Source organism: Saitoella complicata (assembly GCF_001661265.1).
Source record: "Saitoella complicata NRRL Y-17804 unplaced genomic scaffold SAICOscaffold_15, whole genome shotgun sequence".
Lineage (NCBI taxonomy): Eukaryota > Fungi > Ascomycota > Saitoellomycetes > Saitoellales > Saitoellaceae > Saitoella > Saitoella complicata.
The window spans coordinates 14,078-30,581 of record NW_017567006.1 but is presented as its reverse complement, the minus strand read 5'-3'; the positions used below and the strand labels follow the sequence as shown (position 1 = coordinate 30,581).

General features: G+C 53.4%; 7 protein-coding genes and 2 non-coding genes across 9 annotated transcripts; 6 read left to right on the top strand and 3 right to left on the bottom strand.

The window, feature by feature from the left end:
- Positions 1–729: 729 nt before the first annotated feature.
- SAICODRAFT_66223 (brefeldin A efflux transporter Bfr1) lies at positions 730–5,548 on the top strand. Its single transcript, XM_019170203.1, has 3 exons — positions 730–976; positions 1,055–5,201; positions 5,261–5,548. The coding sequence occupies exons 1-3, from the start codon at positions 761–763 to the stop codon at positions 5,278–5,280; spliced, it is 4,383 nt and encodes a 1,460-aa protein (XP_019023344.1). The 5' UTR covers positions 730–760; the 3' UTR covers positions 5,281–5,548.
- A 529-nt stretch (positions 5,549–6,077) lies between these two features.
- On the bottom strand, positions 6,078–7,757 carry SAICODRAFT_25923 (amino acid permease; the record flags this gene model as incomplete). The annotated part of the gene is made up of 1 exon (XM_019166894.1): positions 6,078–7,757. The coding sequence occupies one exon, from the start codon at positions 7,755–7,757 to the stop codon at positions 6,078–6,080; it is 1,680 nt and encodes a 559-aa protein (XP_019023343.1).
- Positions 7,758–8,020: 263 nt separating this feature from the next.
- On the top strand, positions 8,021–8,843 carry SAICODRAFT_30726 (ribosomal protein S19/S15). Its single transcript, XM_019167748.1, has 3 exons — positions 8,021–8,099; positions 8,174–8,279; positions 8,564–8,843. Exons 1-3 carry the CDS (start codon positions 8,054–8,056, stop codon positions 8,694–8,696), a joined length of 285 nt encoding a protein of 94 aa, XP_019023342.1. The 5' UTR covers positions 8,021–8,053; the 3' UTR covers positions 8,697–8,843.
- A 290-nt stretch (positions 8,844–9,133) lies between these two features.
- Positions 9,134–10,193, top strand: SAICODRAFT_30725 (NAD(P)-binding protein). The gene has a single exon (XM_019167747.1). The coding sequence runs from the start codon at positions 9,272–9,274 to the stop codon at positions 10,115–10,117; it is 846 nt and encodes a 281-aa protein (XP_019023341.1). The 5' UTR covers positions 9,134–9,271; the 3' UTR covers positions 10,118–10,193.
- Positions 10,194–10,301: 108 nt separating this feature from the next.
- SAICODRAFT_t89 lies at positions 10,302–10,375 on the bottom strand. Its single transcript has one exon. It is a non-coding gene; the product is annotated as a tRNA-Ile (tRNA).
- A 97-nt stretch (positions 10,376–10,472) lies between these two features.
- On the top strand, positions 10,473–11,943 carry SAICODRAFT_131750 (uncharacterized protein). Its single transcript, XM_019165437.1, has one exon. It carries the CDS (start codon positions 10,567–10,569, stop codon positions 11,872–11,874), a length of 1,308 nt encoding a protein of 435 aa, XP_019023340.1. The 5' UTR covers positions 10,473–10,566; the 3' UTR covers positions 11,875–11,943.
- Positions 11,944–13,571, bottom strand: SAICODRAFT_131749 (uncharacterized protein). The gene has a single exon (XM_019165436.1). It carries the CDS (start codon positions 13,552–13,554, stop codon positions 12,013–12,015), a length of 1,542 nt encoding a protein of 513 aa, XP_019023339.1. The 5' UTR covers positions 13,555–13,571; the 3' UTR covers positions 11,944–12,012.
- A 94-nt stretch (positions 13,572–13,665) lies between these two features.
- Positions 13,666–13,739, top strand: SAICODRAFT_t101. Its single transcript has one exon. It is a non-coding gene; the product is annotated as a tRNA-Ile (tRNA).
- A 297-nt stretch (positions 13,740–14,036) lies between these two features.
- On the top strand, positions 14,037–16,492 carry SAICODRAFT_58364 (oligosaccharyl transferase STT3 subunit; the record flags this gene model as incomplete). The annotated part of the gene is made up of 3 exons (XM_019169602.1): positions 14,037–14,118; positions 14,193–14,261; positions 14,352–16,492. 3 exons carry the CDS (start codon positions 14,037–14,039, stop codon positions 16,490–16,492), a joined length of 2,292 nt encoding a protein of 763 aa, XP_019023338.1.
- Positions 16,493–16,504: the final 12 nt, after the last annotated feature.

Below are 16,504 nucleotides of genomic sequence, written 5' to 3'. Positions count from 1 at the left end.
CTCATGTCGACTTCGCCACTCGCAAGGACATTCCCTCCTCGGGCCCGGGATCCTTCATGTCTTGTCGTCACTTGCCTTGTCCCCCCCCCCTCCTGAAAGATTTGTTTACCTCAGCAGCTACTCCCAGTGACACCTCATTTTACCTAATCAAATCCACCCTATGTACAAGCTGTCACGTAATACGGTCAGATGTATGACGGTTACCTGCATGACATGTGCGCAACGGCCGGTATCGGTAGCTGAAACTCTCCAATCCTCAATACTCGAGGCACAGCACAGCACAGCACAGCACAGCACAGCACAGCACGGCGCGGGCTGCGGGAGTACGGTATAGATGGCCGGGCGTACGGTACGTGGATATGGTTGTGTCCCGGGGGCTCAGAAGCTTTAAGGTTGGGCGAGGTGGTTCCGGGGCCGGGGGTGGCGATGGGGATGTATGCTGGGATGTTGGGTGTTAACCGCTCCCCCGTCTAGCCGTCGCCGTCGCCGCCGCCCGCTCAACAAAGTTCCACTGCTGCGCCCCTCAGGCACACACAAACAGTGTTAGCCCCGACGACATCTGGAACGCATTCGCCTACGCACTAAGGCTTGGGTTAGCATGGCAGCGTGCATCGGGCGCGGTACCCGGAACGAGCGGTGATTCCGAGGGAAGATCGCGGCTGTAAACACGACGCCGGGGGGAGAAATATATAGAGCTGTATGCGCATACATCCCCGACAACGACCAAACAGTAGAGCAGGTTGGACAATAGGGAATAGAGATGGCCATGAACGCCGCTCACCCTGATCATGATCTCACGTTGGCTGAGCCGATCGAGTTGCAGACCTCCACTTCGTCTTCGTCGCCTCGGACGGTCGCGGTCGCTCACGACAACATTCAGTATGGTGGCACCGAAACCACAACCGCCTATCCCTCCGGCGTCAACACCCCCGCCGTCGCCGCCCACGATCTCACGGATGCAGAGATGGACGAACTCGTCCGCACTCTCTCCAAACGCACCTCCCACTCCGATCAACAACACCTCCTCTCTCCCGACGGCTTCGATCTGGAAAAGTACTTGAGAGATGTGTTGGCGAGAAGCAGTAAGCAGGGTATCTTGCACCGTAGTGCGGGGTTGTTGTTTAAGGATTTAACGGTCCGCGGAAAGGGTGCTGGCGCGACATTCCAGCCTACCCTCTCCAACTGGAATCTGGGCGGGATGTTTGCGAAGACGCCGATGAAGACAATTTTGCATGGGCTTAATGGTGTTGTGGAGGAAGGGGAGATGTTGCTCGTGCTTGGGAGGCCTGGAGCGGGGTGTACCTCCCTTTTGAAGAGTTTGGCGGGAGAAACATCGGGGTTCGAATCAGTTGATGGTGCGGTCACCTACCACGGCCTCGACCAAGCAACCATGAAATCCCGTTTCAGGGGAGAAGTCGTCTACAACGCCGAAGTCGATACCCACTTCCCTACCATGACCGTCGACCAAACCCTCCGTTTCGCAGCCGAAGCCCGCGCCCCTCGTTCGCGGTTGGAGGATCACAGTAGGAAGGAGTATATCGCGATTGTGAGGGATGTCCTCGCTACGGTGTTTGGGCTGAGACATACGTATAATACGAAGGTTGGGAATGATTTCGTGAGGGGTGTTAGTGGGGGTGAGAGGAAGAGGGTGAGTATCGCGGAGATGTTGGCGACCAGGGCCAGGCTTGGGATGTGGGATAACTCGACGCGTGGATTGGATGCCTCTACCGCGCTCGAGTTCGCCCGTGCTTTGAGGGTTGCGACAAACCTTGCCAAGAACGTGGCTGTTGTCGCGATTTATCAGGCTGGAGAGCAGATTTATCAGGTTTTTGATAAAGTTACGATTCTGTATGACGGACACCAGATCTTCTTCGGACCCATCGAAGACGCGAAAGAGTTCTTTGAGAGGATGGGATTCGAATGTCCCCCCCGCCAAGCCACCGCGGATTTCTTGACCGCTGTTACGGATCCCGCTGGTCGTTTCCCGAAGTCGGGGTGGGAGAGTCGGGTACCGAGGACGGCGGATGAGTTTGAGAAGTACTGGCGCGCGAGTCCGGAGTATCAGAGGATGTTGGTGGAGATGGGGGCGCATGAAGGCCGACATGACGGGCAGCAAACGTTGGAGATGTTTGATGCGTCCACTGCGCAGGAAAAGGCCAAGCACCAACGCAAAAAGTCTCCGTATACGGTCAACTACCGCATGCAACTCAACGCCTGTATCAAACGCTCCTACCAACGCACATGGGGCGACAAACCCTTCTTGTTCTCGAAAGTCTTTGCGGCGATTTTCCAGAGTTTGATTATTGGGAGTGTGTTTTATGATACGGCACAAGACACCTCGGGGTTTTTCTCGTTGGGTGGTGTGTTGTTTTTTGCGATTCTGTATAATGCCTTGCAGGCTATGTCGGAGATTGCGTCGATGTATGAGCAGAGGCCGATTATTTTGAAGCATAAGAGTTATGCGCTCTACCATCCGAGTGCGGATGCGTTTGCATCGTTGTTGAGTGATATCCCGATTCAGCTTGCTGTGTTGACCGCGTTTGATATCATTCTGTATTTCATGACGGGGCTTCAGCGGAAAGCTGGACAGTTTTGGATTTTCTATTTGTTTACGTTCATTACGACGCTTTGCATGACTGCCTTTTTCCGGGCGCTTGCGGCGTTGACGAGGACGGTGAATGATGCGATGATGTTGGGTGGTATTGGTGTTCTTGCCATTGCGATCTATACTGGGTATGTCATTCCCCGCCCGAGTATGCGTGGGTATTTCAGGTGGATTTCGTACATTAATCCTGTTGCTTATGGGTTTGAGTCGCTCATGGTTAACGAGTTCCATGGACGTAACGTGCAGTGTGCCGCGACGTCTTTGGTGCCATTCGGTGCTGCGTATGCTGCTGTCCCAAATGGACAGGTCTGTGCGGTCACGGGAGCTACGGCTGGCTCTACCATCGTCTCGGGTGATTCGTATTTGGATGCGTCGTTTGGGTATTCCTTTTCGCACTTGTGGAGGAATTTCGGTATCATTATCGGGTTTTGGATTTTCTTCCTTGCTGTGAATCTGTTGGCGACGGAGTTCATGTCTACCGCTCAGGCTGGTGGCGAGGTTCTTGTTTTCAGGAAGGGAAAGGCGCCGAAGCACGTTACTGAGGCGCTTTCGGCTGGGAAGGCGGTCGACGATCTCGAGGCTCAGGATTCTGGGGCGATTGCGAGTGAGCAAGGCGCGTTGGCTGATACGACCCCGAGTAAGGAGATGGAGAGCGTTGCGTTGAGTAAGGATACCTTCTCGTGGCAGCATGTGAATTACGACATCATGATCAAGGGCAACCCGAGGAAGTTGTTGAGTGATGTTCAGGGATTCGTGAAGCCTGGTACGCTTACTGCGCTCATGGGTGAGTCTGGTGCGGGTAAGACGACGTTGTTGAATGTTCTTGCGCAGCGTGTTACGACCGGTGTTATCACTGGTGACATGCTCGTCAATGGATCCCCACTCGATGCTTCTTTCCAGAGGAAGACTGGATATGTTCAGCAGCAGGATGTGCATCTTGCTCAGACGACTGTTAGGGAGGCGCTTAGGTTCTCGGCGATGTTGAGACAGCCTAAGAGTGTGAGTAAGAAGGAGAAGCATGAGTATGTTGAGACTGTTATCAAGTTGCTCGAGATGGAGGATTATGCTGAGGCTGTTGTTGGCGTTCCTGGAGAGGGATTGAATGTGGAGCAGAGGAAGCGTTTGACGGTCGGTGTTGAACTTGCTGCCAAGCCTGCTTTGTTGTTGTTCTTGGACGAACCTACTTCCGGTCTTGACTCCCAATCCGCTTGGTCCATCGTCGTTTTCTTGAGGAAGTTGGCCAACGCTGGACAAGCTATTTTGTGTACCATTCACCAGCCTTCCGCTGTCTTGTTCGAGCAGTTCGACCGTCTTTTGTTGTTGCAGAAGGGTGGTAAGACTGTTTACTTTGGTGACATCGGACGGGATTCTCGTACCATGATCGATTACTTTGAGAGGAATGGTGGTCACAAGTGTGGACGTACCGATAACCCCGCTGAGTACATCTTGGATGTGATCGGTGCTGGAGCCACTGCTAGCGCGTCTCAGGATTGGCATCAGATTTGGTTGAGTTCGCCTGAGAATCAGGCTGTTACTCAGGAGTTGGATGAGATGCATACGCGTCTTAGGGCTGAGCATGCGCATGACAGGGATAACCAGGACTCTGCTTCCTTGTCCTCGTATGCCATGCCTTTCAGCACTCAGTTCTGGGAGGTCATGAAGAGGACGTTCAGTCTTTACTGGCGTTCCCCCGAGTACATCACCTCCAAGGTTGCTCTCAACATCATCGCTGGTCTCTTTATTGGTTTCACTTTCTACAAGCTCGACGTCAGTCTCGCTGCTTTGCAGAACCGTCTTTTCGCTATCTTCATGGCCGTTGTTTTGTCCACTTCGTTGATCAACCAGATTCAGCCGAGGTTCATTGACATGCGTTCTTTGTACGAAGTCCGTGAGAGGCCCTCGAAGATGTACAACTGGGTTGCGTTCACCTTTGCTGCTATCATTGTTGAGATTCCGTACAACATGCTCGCCGGTACTTTGTTCTACGCCTGTTGGTACTTGCCCATCGGATTCTTCCGTAACGGTACCGGTGGTGCTGACAGAAACGCATACATGTGGTTGATGCTCATGGTTTTCGAGATGTTCTTTGCGTCTTTCGGTCAGGCTATCGCTGCTGCGTCTCCCAACGCTCAGACTGCCGCTATCATTCAGACTCTCTTCTTCTCCTTCGTCCTTATCTTCAACGGTGTCTTGCAGCCTTTGTCGCAGCTCGTTGGTTTCTGGCACTGGATGTACCATTTGTCTCCTTTCACCTACCTCATTGAGGGTATGCTTTCCAATGTGCTTCACGAGCTTCCAGTTCGGTGCGAGGGTGCGGAGATCAACATCTTTCAGCCCGCTGCTGGACAGACTTGTAACGAGTACGCCGGTGCTTACCTCGCTGTTGCTCCCGGTTACCTCTACAACCCTGACGCTACCGCTGACTGTCAGTACTGTACCTTCAAGACCGGTGACGGTTTCTTGGCTACGCGTGACATGTCCTGGGATAACCGCTGGAGGGACTTTGGTATCCTCCTCGGTTACGTTGCGTTCAATATGATCATGACCTTTGTCTTGCTCTGGGCTTTCCGTCTCCACAACTGGAACCGCGGAGCTGGTAAGCAGGCCAAGGCTGTCAGCGCCGCTAAGGCTGGTGCTGCTGCTGTTGGCAACCAGGTCGTCTTGAACCAGGGTGACGGACAGAACCCCGGTCACGAGGTGATTAACTCTGGTGCCAGGCAGGAGCAGAATGCTGCTGTTGGTGCTCAGGCCTCGGGCATGGGCCCCTTGCAAGAGACTACTGTCACGAGCCAGAACAGTGATATCGGATTGCAGGGTAGGCACGCTGTATGAGATATTGGCGTGATTTGATTTTTGATTTTTGATTTTTGTTTTTTGTTTTCGTTTTGTTTTCAACTTTTACTTCATATAGAGATTTACGTTACGCATCTTACTACGAGAAAGAGTAGTTAGGCAGGATCTTTGTTACTTAATTCGAATTCGATATACAATCGAGAAGCACTCGAATTGCAATCTCATTGTCACATGTGATTGAACAATGTGGACCTCTTGGATGACTGAGTCGCCAGCTTTCCCGGGCTTTGTACCGCACCCTTCAGGTTACCGGTGGTTCCAGCAAGCTAGGCGAGGGACATTCAGTTGTCCCGTTGCTAATTTGATTTAGAGACTGAAGCTGTCGGATGTAGATGGCTTTCATCATCTTGCAACTGAGCGGCCGTGATACTGTAAGGGTATTCTACAACACCACCAGTAGGCTGTCCCTGGAAAGAAAAGGCGGAGGTTTGGCAATTCGTTGCAATATCCAAAATGTATATTAAGTTGTTGTATAAATAATAAGGCACTGTAAAGCCTAACATTCTTTGACGGAGATGCTCGGTTGACGAGTTCTCAACGTATTAACTTTGTGTTGAACAAGTGTTTTTCTCGTGCAAACACATTCCTCTCCTCTCCTCAATCATCTCATCCCATCCATTCACCGATGGGAGTTGTCATCGACGTGCAACGCCGCTCTCACCTCCGCAATTTCTGGAGTCTGCTTGTAATCCAACGCTTCGGCCTCGGCCTCCTCGAGGTTGTCACGAGGACCGACATACCACTTGTGCGCATCGACGTACCACCAGAACACGGAGAACAACGCAACACCGGTTAAGACAACGACGGCGTAGTTCATGTTCTGCGGGGTAACGGGCATGTAGGTCGGGAAACACAACACGGTAGAGATGAACAAGACCCAGACGATGGAGATGACGGACATGACCTTACCGGCGAAACCCAAGTTGAAAGGACCGGGGGTGTATCCGAGTTGCTCACCCCAGATGAGACGAGCGCTGATGGGGATGATGTAAGAACAATCCATCGCGATGGAAGTCAAGGAGAAGATAGCGAAGATTGCCTCGGTGGATCCAAGAGCGATGAGACCGAGGAGGATACAGCAAACAACGATCAACCAAACGGCGTTAAGCGGGATCTTAACAGTCTTGTTCATCTTTGCCCACTGGCTCGACCACGGTAAAGCCTGATCACGCGCCAACGCGAACGCAGTACGAGCTGTTGCGGAAAGCGCAGTGACAGCGGTGAAGTTCTGAACGAGGATGATGAAAGGCCAGATTGCGAGTGCGCCCTTACGGCCGACAACGTTGTAGAGGAGTTGCGAGATGGGCATACCGGTTTGGGAGGAGGTGAGGAGGGTGGGGTCGCCCATGGTGAAGGCGAAGGTAATGTTGAGGAGCAAGCCGACGATGAAGGTACCGGTGACGGCGGAGACGATAGCGACGGGAGCGCGAATAGCGGCCTTGTGTGTCTCTTCGGCGATGTGAGCAGTGGCGTCGTAGTCGGTCATGGTCCATGCAACAGAGAGGAAACCCAAGATGAAAGAGAAACCGGTGGAGGACCAGCCAGAGTTGTTCTCGACGTGTCCGAAGACGTAGGAGGGGGAGTGAAGAGTATCCTGCTTAGCGAAGAGGGTAGCAACGACGGCGATGGAGGCAGCGATGTTGATGAAAGCAAAGTACTTGGTGATGGAAGCGAACCACTTGGTAGGGAGCGAGTTCCAGAGGCCATGGAAACATATGATGGCGACGTAGACACCGACGGTGTGGTTGTTAGTAGGAGTGTACGCAAACAACCCAGTCTCCGCATCGTACTTGGATCCCATCGTCGCACCCGCGAGAATCATCTGAGCCAAAGCGAAATCGGTAGATGCCACACCGGCGGTCTGACCAAGAAGATTGAGCCATCCGGTACACCACGCAACGACAGGCACGTACTTTTTCGGAACGAGGTGCTTGGTGGTGTAGTACAATCCTCCACTCGTCGGGTACGCACTCACGAGCTCCGCAACGGAACACGCCAAACAGAACGCGAAAATGGAACCGGCGAACCAACACCACACGACAGCCGCGGGGCCCCCGGACATGAGAGGGTAGATGAAGGTGGAGGTGATGGAAGCGAGGACACCCATGATGGAGAATGCGAAGGAGAAGGTGGAGATCGAAGTGAACTCGCGGACGAATTCTTGTTTGTAGCCGAGCTGGGCGAGTTTGGCGTCATCGTCGACGACGAGGGTGTTTTCGCGAGAGCCATCAAAGTGAGGACTGGCATCGCGAGATCCCAATTCGACGGGTGAGAGCTCGATGGGAGCTTTAGAGGACATATTGAACTTTCTGATCCGACGCTTTCAATTGCTCTGATCCGATTGCAATTGATCCGGCTGGTATCGAAGGGGAAAGACAGACAAAGAGCCGAGACGGACTGTTTACCTGCAAAAAAAAGAAGGAATAAGGTTTGTACGATCTTCCTGCTTTCGATGATTTCGCTTCCGCGGGCGCGGGGCTCAGCTACTCTAGAGATTGATTGCCCTGGGCTGCCACCCGCGCCGCACCCTAAAATTCGAGGATTACCCGGCATTCTAGGTAACGACGACAATAATCAAGAAATATACCAGGCAGAATGTTCAGACCAACACCAGTCGCACTGAAGCGATCAGTATGGAAGGGTCAGTATCCGGAGAATGTCCCAGTGTTGTTGGTGCCGGGTCTTGGAGTTCATGGGCTGATGCAGGTTCAATAGGACCCAACATCGTCTCGTTCCCGGTGAATTTGCAGCAGGCGTTAAAGAATAAGACTCCGATTCGTACTCAGCAGAGGAGTTGTCAGATTTTGCCGAGTTTCGTAGGGTGAGTGTGACTTCTTTTTGGGAGGGCGGGGTGTGAGGTGGATGCAGGTTGGGTCTGTGACCGCAAGGAGCAGAAGATGTTGAAGGAGGGACGGTGGAACGCATCGTGTCTGTTCCTCGACCTTTGTCGAATGGATGGCATGCTCCAGTTCGGTGCTGGCACCATAGCGTCGAACCTCGCGTTGTCCTACGATCCCTTCCACTCCTTGCGCTTACGACGGCTTGATCCATCCCCTCCCTGGCTCCCACCTGTCCGAGTTTGGCAGCTAACACGTTTATGTATAGGTTGAAGTTCTTGGTGCACAACGGTATGAACTACATGCCTGTTGATATCACCGACGAGATGGTCGGACACAAGTTGGGCGAGTTCGTTATGACCAGGACGAGGTTCACCTTCAGGCAGACGAAGGCTCGTTAAGGGATGAACAGGGGAAGGAAAAGAAGCGATGGAGAAGGAATATATATCGAAACGAGGGTGTCTACGAGCGGTGAAGAGCGGTGGAAGGGGGGCACTGTAGCTAAGGGACATGCATACGGAAAAACGAGGAAGGATAGGTGCAGGACGATCGGGAAAAACGTCTTTCGGATTGTACGTGTAAAAGGGCTCGGTTTTTTTGTCTATTTCTATGCTTCGAAGGCGAGGACGGCAAGTTGGGGGCGAGTTCGAATTCGGGCGGGATCAGGCGACGGCGGCGTCGCGATAATCCTCAGTGATCCCGGCCGACTGTCTGTAGTAATTCGGATGCTCGATTACTCTTTCTGCCATGTACTTTCACGCCTTTTCTCTGCTCTTCACACAACTCGACCTTCCCACCGGTAGCCTTTATCTCCAACGAATCACCGGCCGGCTTTACCCCAGACTTGACCGGACGTTTATCTCTGCCCCGACGTCACACGAAAACGCACCGTAAACATGTAGAAAAACTGAACATCTGGACCTCTACAACTTCTACTCAACCCAATTGCAAGACAGATCAATCGTCATCGTCGAACATGCCCGACGAAGTTTCCGGTTCCCAGGAGTACGCCTCCCCATACCATCCCCAGGGCAAGCTCTACGGCTTCGTCTGCGTCGTGACAGGCGCCGGTCCCAAGAACGCAATCGGTTACTCTACCGTCCTCGAACTCGCAGCCCACGGTGTTGCAGTAATCTACGCAATCGACACCACCCTCCCAAACCTCGACGCCCTTGTCTCCGCGTGTGCCTCCACCTCCCCCAACACCAAAATCCTCGGCGTGGAGCTCGACGTTAATGGTGAACAGGGACATCTGGAACTCATCGATGATATCTTGAATTTGTGGGGGAGGCTGGATGTGTGGGTTAGTACTTCTACCGCATTAGGGCCTGGACATCTCACGAGTACGGGACCGGGGGGGTTGACGGAGACGATGGTTGCGGAAGCCGTTGCGCCGTTTTGGGCGGTCAAGTGGGCGCCGGGTGCGATGAAGAAGGTTTGTTCGAAGCGGGATTATCCGAATGCTGCGCCGAAGAAGTCGTCGTTTGGGTCCATTATCGTCGTCACGCATACCGCGAGCCAGGTTGCGGGGCCGTGGGGTCCTGCGTTGGTGATGGCCTCGCATGCGGCGCTTGGGGTTGTGAGGTCTGGATGCCGTGAGCTCGCTGGGACGGGGGTGCGGATTAATGCTATTTCGGCTGGGGTGATTGAGCATCGGGGGAGGGAGGAGGCAGCGGTGGTGAAGGGCGTTCCGTTGATGAGGGCGGGAAAGCCGGAGGAGGTGGGGAAGGTTGTGGGGTTCTTGGCTAGTGGGTTCTCGAGCTATGTTAACGGAGCGAATATCGTTGTTGATGGTGGTGCGACGGCTGTTGGGTGTATGTAGAGTAGTAGAAGAGGATATCGTTACATAAGGCAAAGCGTAGTTACAATGGCATATCTCTATCTCCCATGCCCGCCACATACACAAGATTAGCGAGTCACCATGTACAAAGGTGGAGAAAGACGCATCTCAGTCAGAAGCCATGTAAGAGCCGTCATGGAAAATATGGTCGACAAAACCGAAAAAATGGTCACGGAGAGGCTCGAACTCTCAGCCTTGGCGTTATTAGCACCACGCGCTAACCAATTGCGCCACGCAACCTGTTAGATGGGAAGGAAAAACATGAAATATTTACAAAGCCCCACGCAGGTCACGTAGCTTTCGAAGAATGAAGGGAGCCTCCTGGTCAGGCCTCCCTGGTCAAGCCATACCTCCCCTCGTCTCCCCAACCCCCTAGACCTCCTTCTGCCTCAGCTGCTTTCCCTGCACCCACGCCTGGCTGTTCATGAAAGATGCCGAGGCCACCGGTCGATAGAACGCGTGAGAAGGAGGTGCTTGGATTGGACTTGATAACGCAGCAAACGCCTGAGTACAATACGACTCCTATTCGTATCACATGTCTTTCGAAAACGCCTGAGCTCAGTATCGGGCCGAAAATGGTCAGAGGCCTCGAGCTCGTTCCTCATCTCGTTCTGAGGCCATACACCGTCGGCCGCCTTCACGAGCGTCTCCTTCGCGACCACTGTGTCCGTCTACACGCCCCGCCGAAGACAGGGAATACGATTCTCTGTGCGCTGCTTGCTCACTACTACCTCTACCTGAACCCAAAGTCTCGGGTGCACTACACCAAGGGATGGAACCCAGTCGACTACGAATACAACGCCAAAGACGCCATCTTCGCACGTACCGGAACCAGCTACAAAGAAATGTGGATGAAAAGCGAACTCCTGATCATCGACGAGGCGGACGTCACGATGGATGATATGTCCCTGTACTCCCTCCTCGCCAACGCCGATTTCCGTGCGAAACCGTTCATGTGTCTCATCGTTACTTCGGCGCGGACGGTGACGCCCAGGCCGCCGCCGAGTACGGTGTATCTTCATGCGCCAGAACGGAGCTTGGATCGGTTGAGAATGCTTAGTGTTGTTTTTGCGCCGGATGAACAGGATGAGTTCATCGAGTCCTGGGAGTATACACATCACGTCCGACTCTCGACACCCCTCCGTCGCCGCGTCAAAGCACTCGCCGAAGGTCATCCATCCATCCTCCGCATCTGTCTCCACCTTATTCGGAAACGCGTTCCATACTTCTTCCTCGCGCTCTCCGAACATCTCGTCCACCTCGGCCTCATCCCGTCTTCCCACGAGCTCAACAGTGACAAGAATCTGTGGTTTCTCCTGTCTGCATTCTTGAACAGGTACCCGGACGGCTTACACCCCTCGTACCTCCTCCGAACCGATATCCGCTCCGCCTTGACGCTCGCCAAATCTCGAGGCTGGCTCGCTACCTCCGCAGACGCACACGGCACGCTTCAAACCATCTTCACCACGAACGCACACCGCGCCCTCCTCGAATGGCGTATGAGACAGATGTCGTGGCAGGGTGAGGGAGCGGCGTGGGGGCTGTTGATGTCCAGGATTGAGGCGTGTGGGTTTTTAGAGGGACATGGGGATGCGTTTTTGAGGGGGATGGATTTCGAGAGGGAGGGGGTTGTTGTTGGGGATGGGAGTGTGGGAGGGGGACTGGGGCATGGCGATACTGATGGTGGGTTTGTCATGGTTGTGAATGAGGAGGGAGGTGCTGCTACTGCGGCGACTTAGACGTTGTGGGGGCATAGAGGGACTGTAACAAGAGGCGCAAAGGGACAGAGATCGGATAAGGGACATTTGCTAGACTATGGGCTTACACGGGGTATATTTTCACTTACATCACGGTACTAATATAAACGCTTTCATCTTTCACACGCCCATCATCCCCCTCAACTCGTCCCACAACCCCTCAGGCAACCCAAACCTATTCTCCATCTCCTCCTTCTGCTTCACATTCTCGTTCTTGCTCTTGGCGGAGTTTGCCTTCTGTGCTGCGTCGTCAGCCAAGATGACTTCTTCCCACTTGTCCTCTGGTACGGCTTCGACGCTGGCTTTTCCGTCGCGCACATTGACTTGGACGATAGCCCATACCTCTCCGGTCTCGGTTTCCAGTTGGACGAGATATTCGTTGGGAAGGTCGGAGCCTTGATCGACTTCGGCTTGGACTTGGGTGATCAGTTGTTGGATGACGTTCGTCAAGAAAGGATCGTCGTCGGTGTTGGACTGAGTCTTGTCGGCGTTCTTTGGGGAGTCGGGAGCTTGATCAGCACCTGCATGTCTTTCGAAATCCTGGAGGATGTGCTGGATCGCCGCTGCGGCCCTTCCGAGGTGTTCATCTTCAGTTGTAGCTTGTCCGGCTTTCTTCGACGCCCGAAGAGCGGCGGTTTCGGCGGTAATCTCCGCATCGACCTGTGCCTGTGCTTCCTGTTCTTCGAGGACCCTCGCTTCCTCCTCCGCAAATAGGGTCGCGATCCTGGAGGCTTCCCCGACGTCCAACAACCGGCCGTGATCCTCACCCTTCGCTTCCTTCTCCTGCTCCGATCCTTCGATGTCTCCCGCCGATCCGTCCTCTTGTAACGCCTCAACAACACGATGACAAGTAATTGTTTTTGCTTCCGGTACCTCCGTCGGTAAGAACCTCTTCTCGGAACACAGCCTTGGGGTGAGTACCACCATCTCATAAGTGCACGTCGCGATTTCCTTGTGGTGCGTGATTAAATCGCCCTTCGCTCCGGGTGCGCATTCAAATAACACATCCAGTCGTCTGGGCAATCCAGTTAGATCACATAACGTACCATCGCCCAACTTCATTCGTAGACTGGTGCTCGTTGCGACCCCGTCACCTTCCAGGATCTCGACATGGTCTTTGATCCAGTCATCTGTCAGTTTGTTTACCTGGGGCATCTTTCCCAAGATGAAGTGCGGACTCGATTCATCTTCTCTCGGGAGCGGGAGGGTCCGGAATCCTTGCTGAATTGAATCCTTCGACGGCGGTAAGGCGTGGAATTGCTTGACATGAGTACCATGACAATACGCATACGTCCACCAATCTCCGTTTCCGGTGTATAAGCATCCCTTTTCCAGCCCCTTCAGCAACTCGAGTGCTTTGACGACATCTTCCTTCGTAGCTGGGCCCTTTGCCTGTTCCTCCTGTCTTTGTTGAGAAACTTCGTTCGATACAGACGCCGGGTATGAACACAGATACGGCCACCCATGCAGTCGCATCAGTTCATATGTTCCCTCCGGTGGTGGGTGCGCAAGGAGTTCCGAAGCTTCAGATCGGAGCATGCGTGGGACATCGAACGAGACGGTGTATGGGTAGACTGGATGCGGATCTGGAAGGGTGATGGAGGCAGCTGAGGAGGAGAGAAGGGCGGTTGCTGTGAGGAGAACACCGAATCGGGCGAACATTGTTGGGGAGGGTTTGGGGGTGGGTGGTGCGATGACGTTGGGCGCGCTTGTAACGTTGACAATATGTGCAGTAGTTTGTCCTCATTTTAGGTGATTTAATAATGTCTAACAGGTTGCGTGGCGCAATTGGTTAGCGCGTGGTGCTAATAACGCCAAGGCTGAGAGTTCGAGCCTCTCCGTGACCATTTTTGCTCTCCTTTCACCTGCGATGTTTCTCACGCTCCACCGGGCGTTTTGTGCCAACTAATCTGCTTCCCTAACACCGTTCACCTCGCGAGCCAGGTCTCTGCTTTTACACTATCCGTATCTCCCTCAGAGCGTATTCTCTGCCAGCTGGAGTTCAGAAACAACACACTTCTTACTTTCCCACGACCTTGACTGCCGCTGCTTGTCGCCCTGACGCTCGCGCGCCGCCAACACGTCGTTCGAATCCCAAGTAAGTAACGCAGCGACTCCCTCGACAATCACCAACCAATTCCGCAATGGCAGAAGCAGTTCTGTCGAAGCAGACTTCTCGAGATGCTCGAGGCCTGCTCAAGGTTGTCATCTTGGCGCTGATCGCAGGTGCGTACTGAGCGTGGCACGATCGAGCGTGGTGTGTTCGTGGGAGTTGGATTGCTAACAGTTGGGTGGTATAGGTGCCGCGATTGCGTCTCGTTTGTTTTCTGTGATTCGTTTCGAGTCGGTCATTCACGAGTTTGATCCTTGTACGTCTTTCCTCTCCTCGCCAATTGCGTGCTGTGGTTGTCGTTGTGCACATTCTCGAGGATCATTTAAACTGATGTTCTCTCGTACAGGGTTCAACTTCCGCGCATCCAAATACCTCGTCAAAAACGGTTTCTACGATTTCATCAACTGGTTCGACGAACGCTCCTGGTACCCCCTCGGCCGTGTCGCCGGAGGCACGCTTTACCCCGGTCTCATGATCACCTCCGGCTTGATCCACAATGCGTTGAAGGCAATCAATTACCCCGTCGATATCAGGAATATTTGTGTACTCCTCGCTCCAGGATTTTCTGGGTTGACTGCGCTCGCGACGTACTGGTTCACGAAGGAGATGAAGGACGAGAGTGCGGGGTTATTGGCTGCGGCGTTTATTGGGATTGCGCCGGGGTACATCTCTCGTTCGGTGGCCGGGTCGTATGATAACGAAGCCATTGCGATCTTCTTGCTTATGTTCACCTTCTTCTTGTGGATTAAGGCGTTGAAGGTTGGATCTGCGTTCTGGGGTGGGTTAGCGGCACTGTTCTACTACTACATGGTCGCTGCGTGGGGTGGATACGTGTTCATCACCAACATGATCCCGCTCCATGTTTTCGTCCTTATCCTCATGGGACGTTTCTCGAACCGGATTTACGTCGCGTACTCGAGTTGGTACGCGCTCGGTACGTTGATGTCCATGCAGATTCCCTTCGTCGGGTTCCAGCCCATTAGGACGAGCGAGCACATGGCCGCTCTCGGAATCTTCGGATTGGTCCAGATTGTTGCGTTTGTGGAGTTTGTTAGGGGCCAGGTTCCTAGCAAGCAGTTCCAGGTCTTGTTGAGGTCATTTGTTGTTGTCATGTTTGTCGGTGGATTGGCTGCATTGGTAGGCCTCACTCTGAGCGGTACTATTGCGCCTTGGACTGGTCGTTTCTACTCCCTTTGGGATACTGGCTATGCTAAGGTGCATATTCCTATCATTGCGTCGGTCTCTGAACACCAGCCTACCGCTTGGCCATCGTACTTCTTCGATCTCGGTATGTTGATTTGGCTCTTCCCTGCCGGTGTCTACATGTGTTTCCGCGAGTTGAGGGATGAACACGTCTTCGTCATCGTTTACGCTGTCATGGCTTCCTACTTTTCTGGTGTCATGGTTCGTTTGATGTTGACGCTCACTCCTTGCGTCTGTGTCTCTGCTGCAATGGCTGCGAGCACGTTGTTGGACTCCTTCCTGGATGTCACCACCTCTCCTTCAGTTTCTGCTGAGGCGGCCACGACTGCTGCTGTCGAGAGCAACTCTGGCAAGCCCGCTGCGGAGAAATCTACCTCTGCCATCGAGACTCAGGCCAGCAAGATGATCAAGGGCATGAGCAACAAGCGCTCTGAGAAGCCCGTCGGGATCTACTCCAAAGCCAACAGACTCGTCGTCGTCTCCTCCTTCCTCATGTACTTCATCCTCTTCGTGTACCACTGTACCTGGGTCACCTCGAACGCTTATTCTTCCCCCTCCGTCGTTCTCGCCTCGCGTATGCCCGATGGAAGTCAGCATATTATCGATGATTACCGCGAGGCGTATTATTGGTTGAGGAAGAACACGCCTGAGGATGCAAGGATCATGTCGTGGTGGGATTACGGATATCAGATTGCGGGTATGGCTGATCGTACCACGTTGGTCGATAACAACACCTGGAATAACACCCATATCGCTACTGTCGGTAAAGCGATGTCGAGTCGTGAGGAAGTGTCGTACCCTATCCTCAAAAAGCACGACGTTGACTACGTCCTTGTCATCTTTGGTGGATTGTTGGGATACTCTGGTGATGATATCAACAAGTTCTTGTGGATGGTGAGGATCGCGGAGGGGATTTGGCCTGATGAGGTCAAGGAACGCGATTTCTTTACTGCGAGGGGTGAGTACCGTATCGACGACGAAGCTACCCCTACGATGAAGAATAGTTTGATGTACAAGATGTCGTACTATAACTACGACAAGCTCTTCCCTCAGGGACAGGCTATGGACCGTGTTCGTGGCTCGCGCTTGCCGGCCGAGGGACCGGTGTTGAATACCCTTGAGGAGGCGTTCACCAGTGAAAACTGGATTGTGAGGATTTACAAGGTGAAGGATTTAGATAACGTTGGGCGCGACCATGCTTCTGCGATGCAGTTCGAGCAGGGCAAAAAGAAGAGGAGAAGGAGTGGTGGCAACAAGGGCGTCGTCAGGAAGCTTCGCGTTTGAGGACACCTGTAG

Excerpts from the sequence above, each read along its gene's own strand:
- SAICODRAFT_66223 (XM_019170203.1), top strand. The coding sequence starts at position 761 with ATGGCCATGAACGCCGCTCACCCTGATCATGATCTCACGTTGGCTGAG. Across the intron at positions 977-1,054 it reads ATGCAGAGATGGACGAACTC|TACTTGAGAGATGTGTTGGC; the intron begins GTCCGCACTCTC and ends GATCTGGAAAAG. Across the intron at positions 5,202-5,260 it reads CAACTGGAACCGCGGAGCTG|GTCGTCTTGAACCAGGGTGA; the intron begins GTAAGCAGGCCA and ends GTTGGCAACCAG.
- SAICODRAFT_30726 (XM_019167748.1), top strand. The coding sequence starts at position 8,054 with ATGTTCAGACCAACACCAGTCGCACTGAAGCGATCAGTATGGAAGG. Across the intron at positions 8,100-8,173 it reads GAAGCGATCAGTATGGAAGG|GACCCAACATCGTCTCGTTC; the intron begins GTCAGTATCCGG and ends CAGGTTCAATAG. Across the intron at positions 8,280-8,563 it reads ATTTTGCCGAGTTTCGTAGG|GTTGAAGTTCTTGGTGCACA; the intron begins GTGAGTGTGACT and ends GTTTATGTATAG.
- SAICODRAFT_30725 (XM_019167747.1), top strand. The coding sequence starts at position 9,272 with ATGCCCGACGAAGTTTCCGGTTCCCAGGAGTACGCCTCCCCATACCAT.
- SAICODRAFT_131750 (XM_019165437.1), top strand. The coding sequence starts at position 10,567 with ATGCCGAGGCCACCGGTCGATAGAACGCGTGAGAAGGAGGTGCTTGGA.
- SAICODRAFT_131749 (XM_019165436.1), bottom strand. The coding sequence starts at position 13,554 with ATGTTCGCCCGATTCGGTGTTCTCCTCACAGCAACCGCCCTTCTCTCC.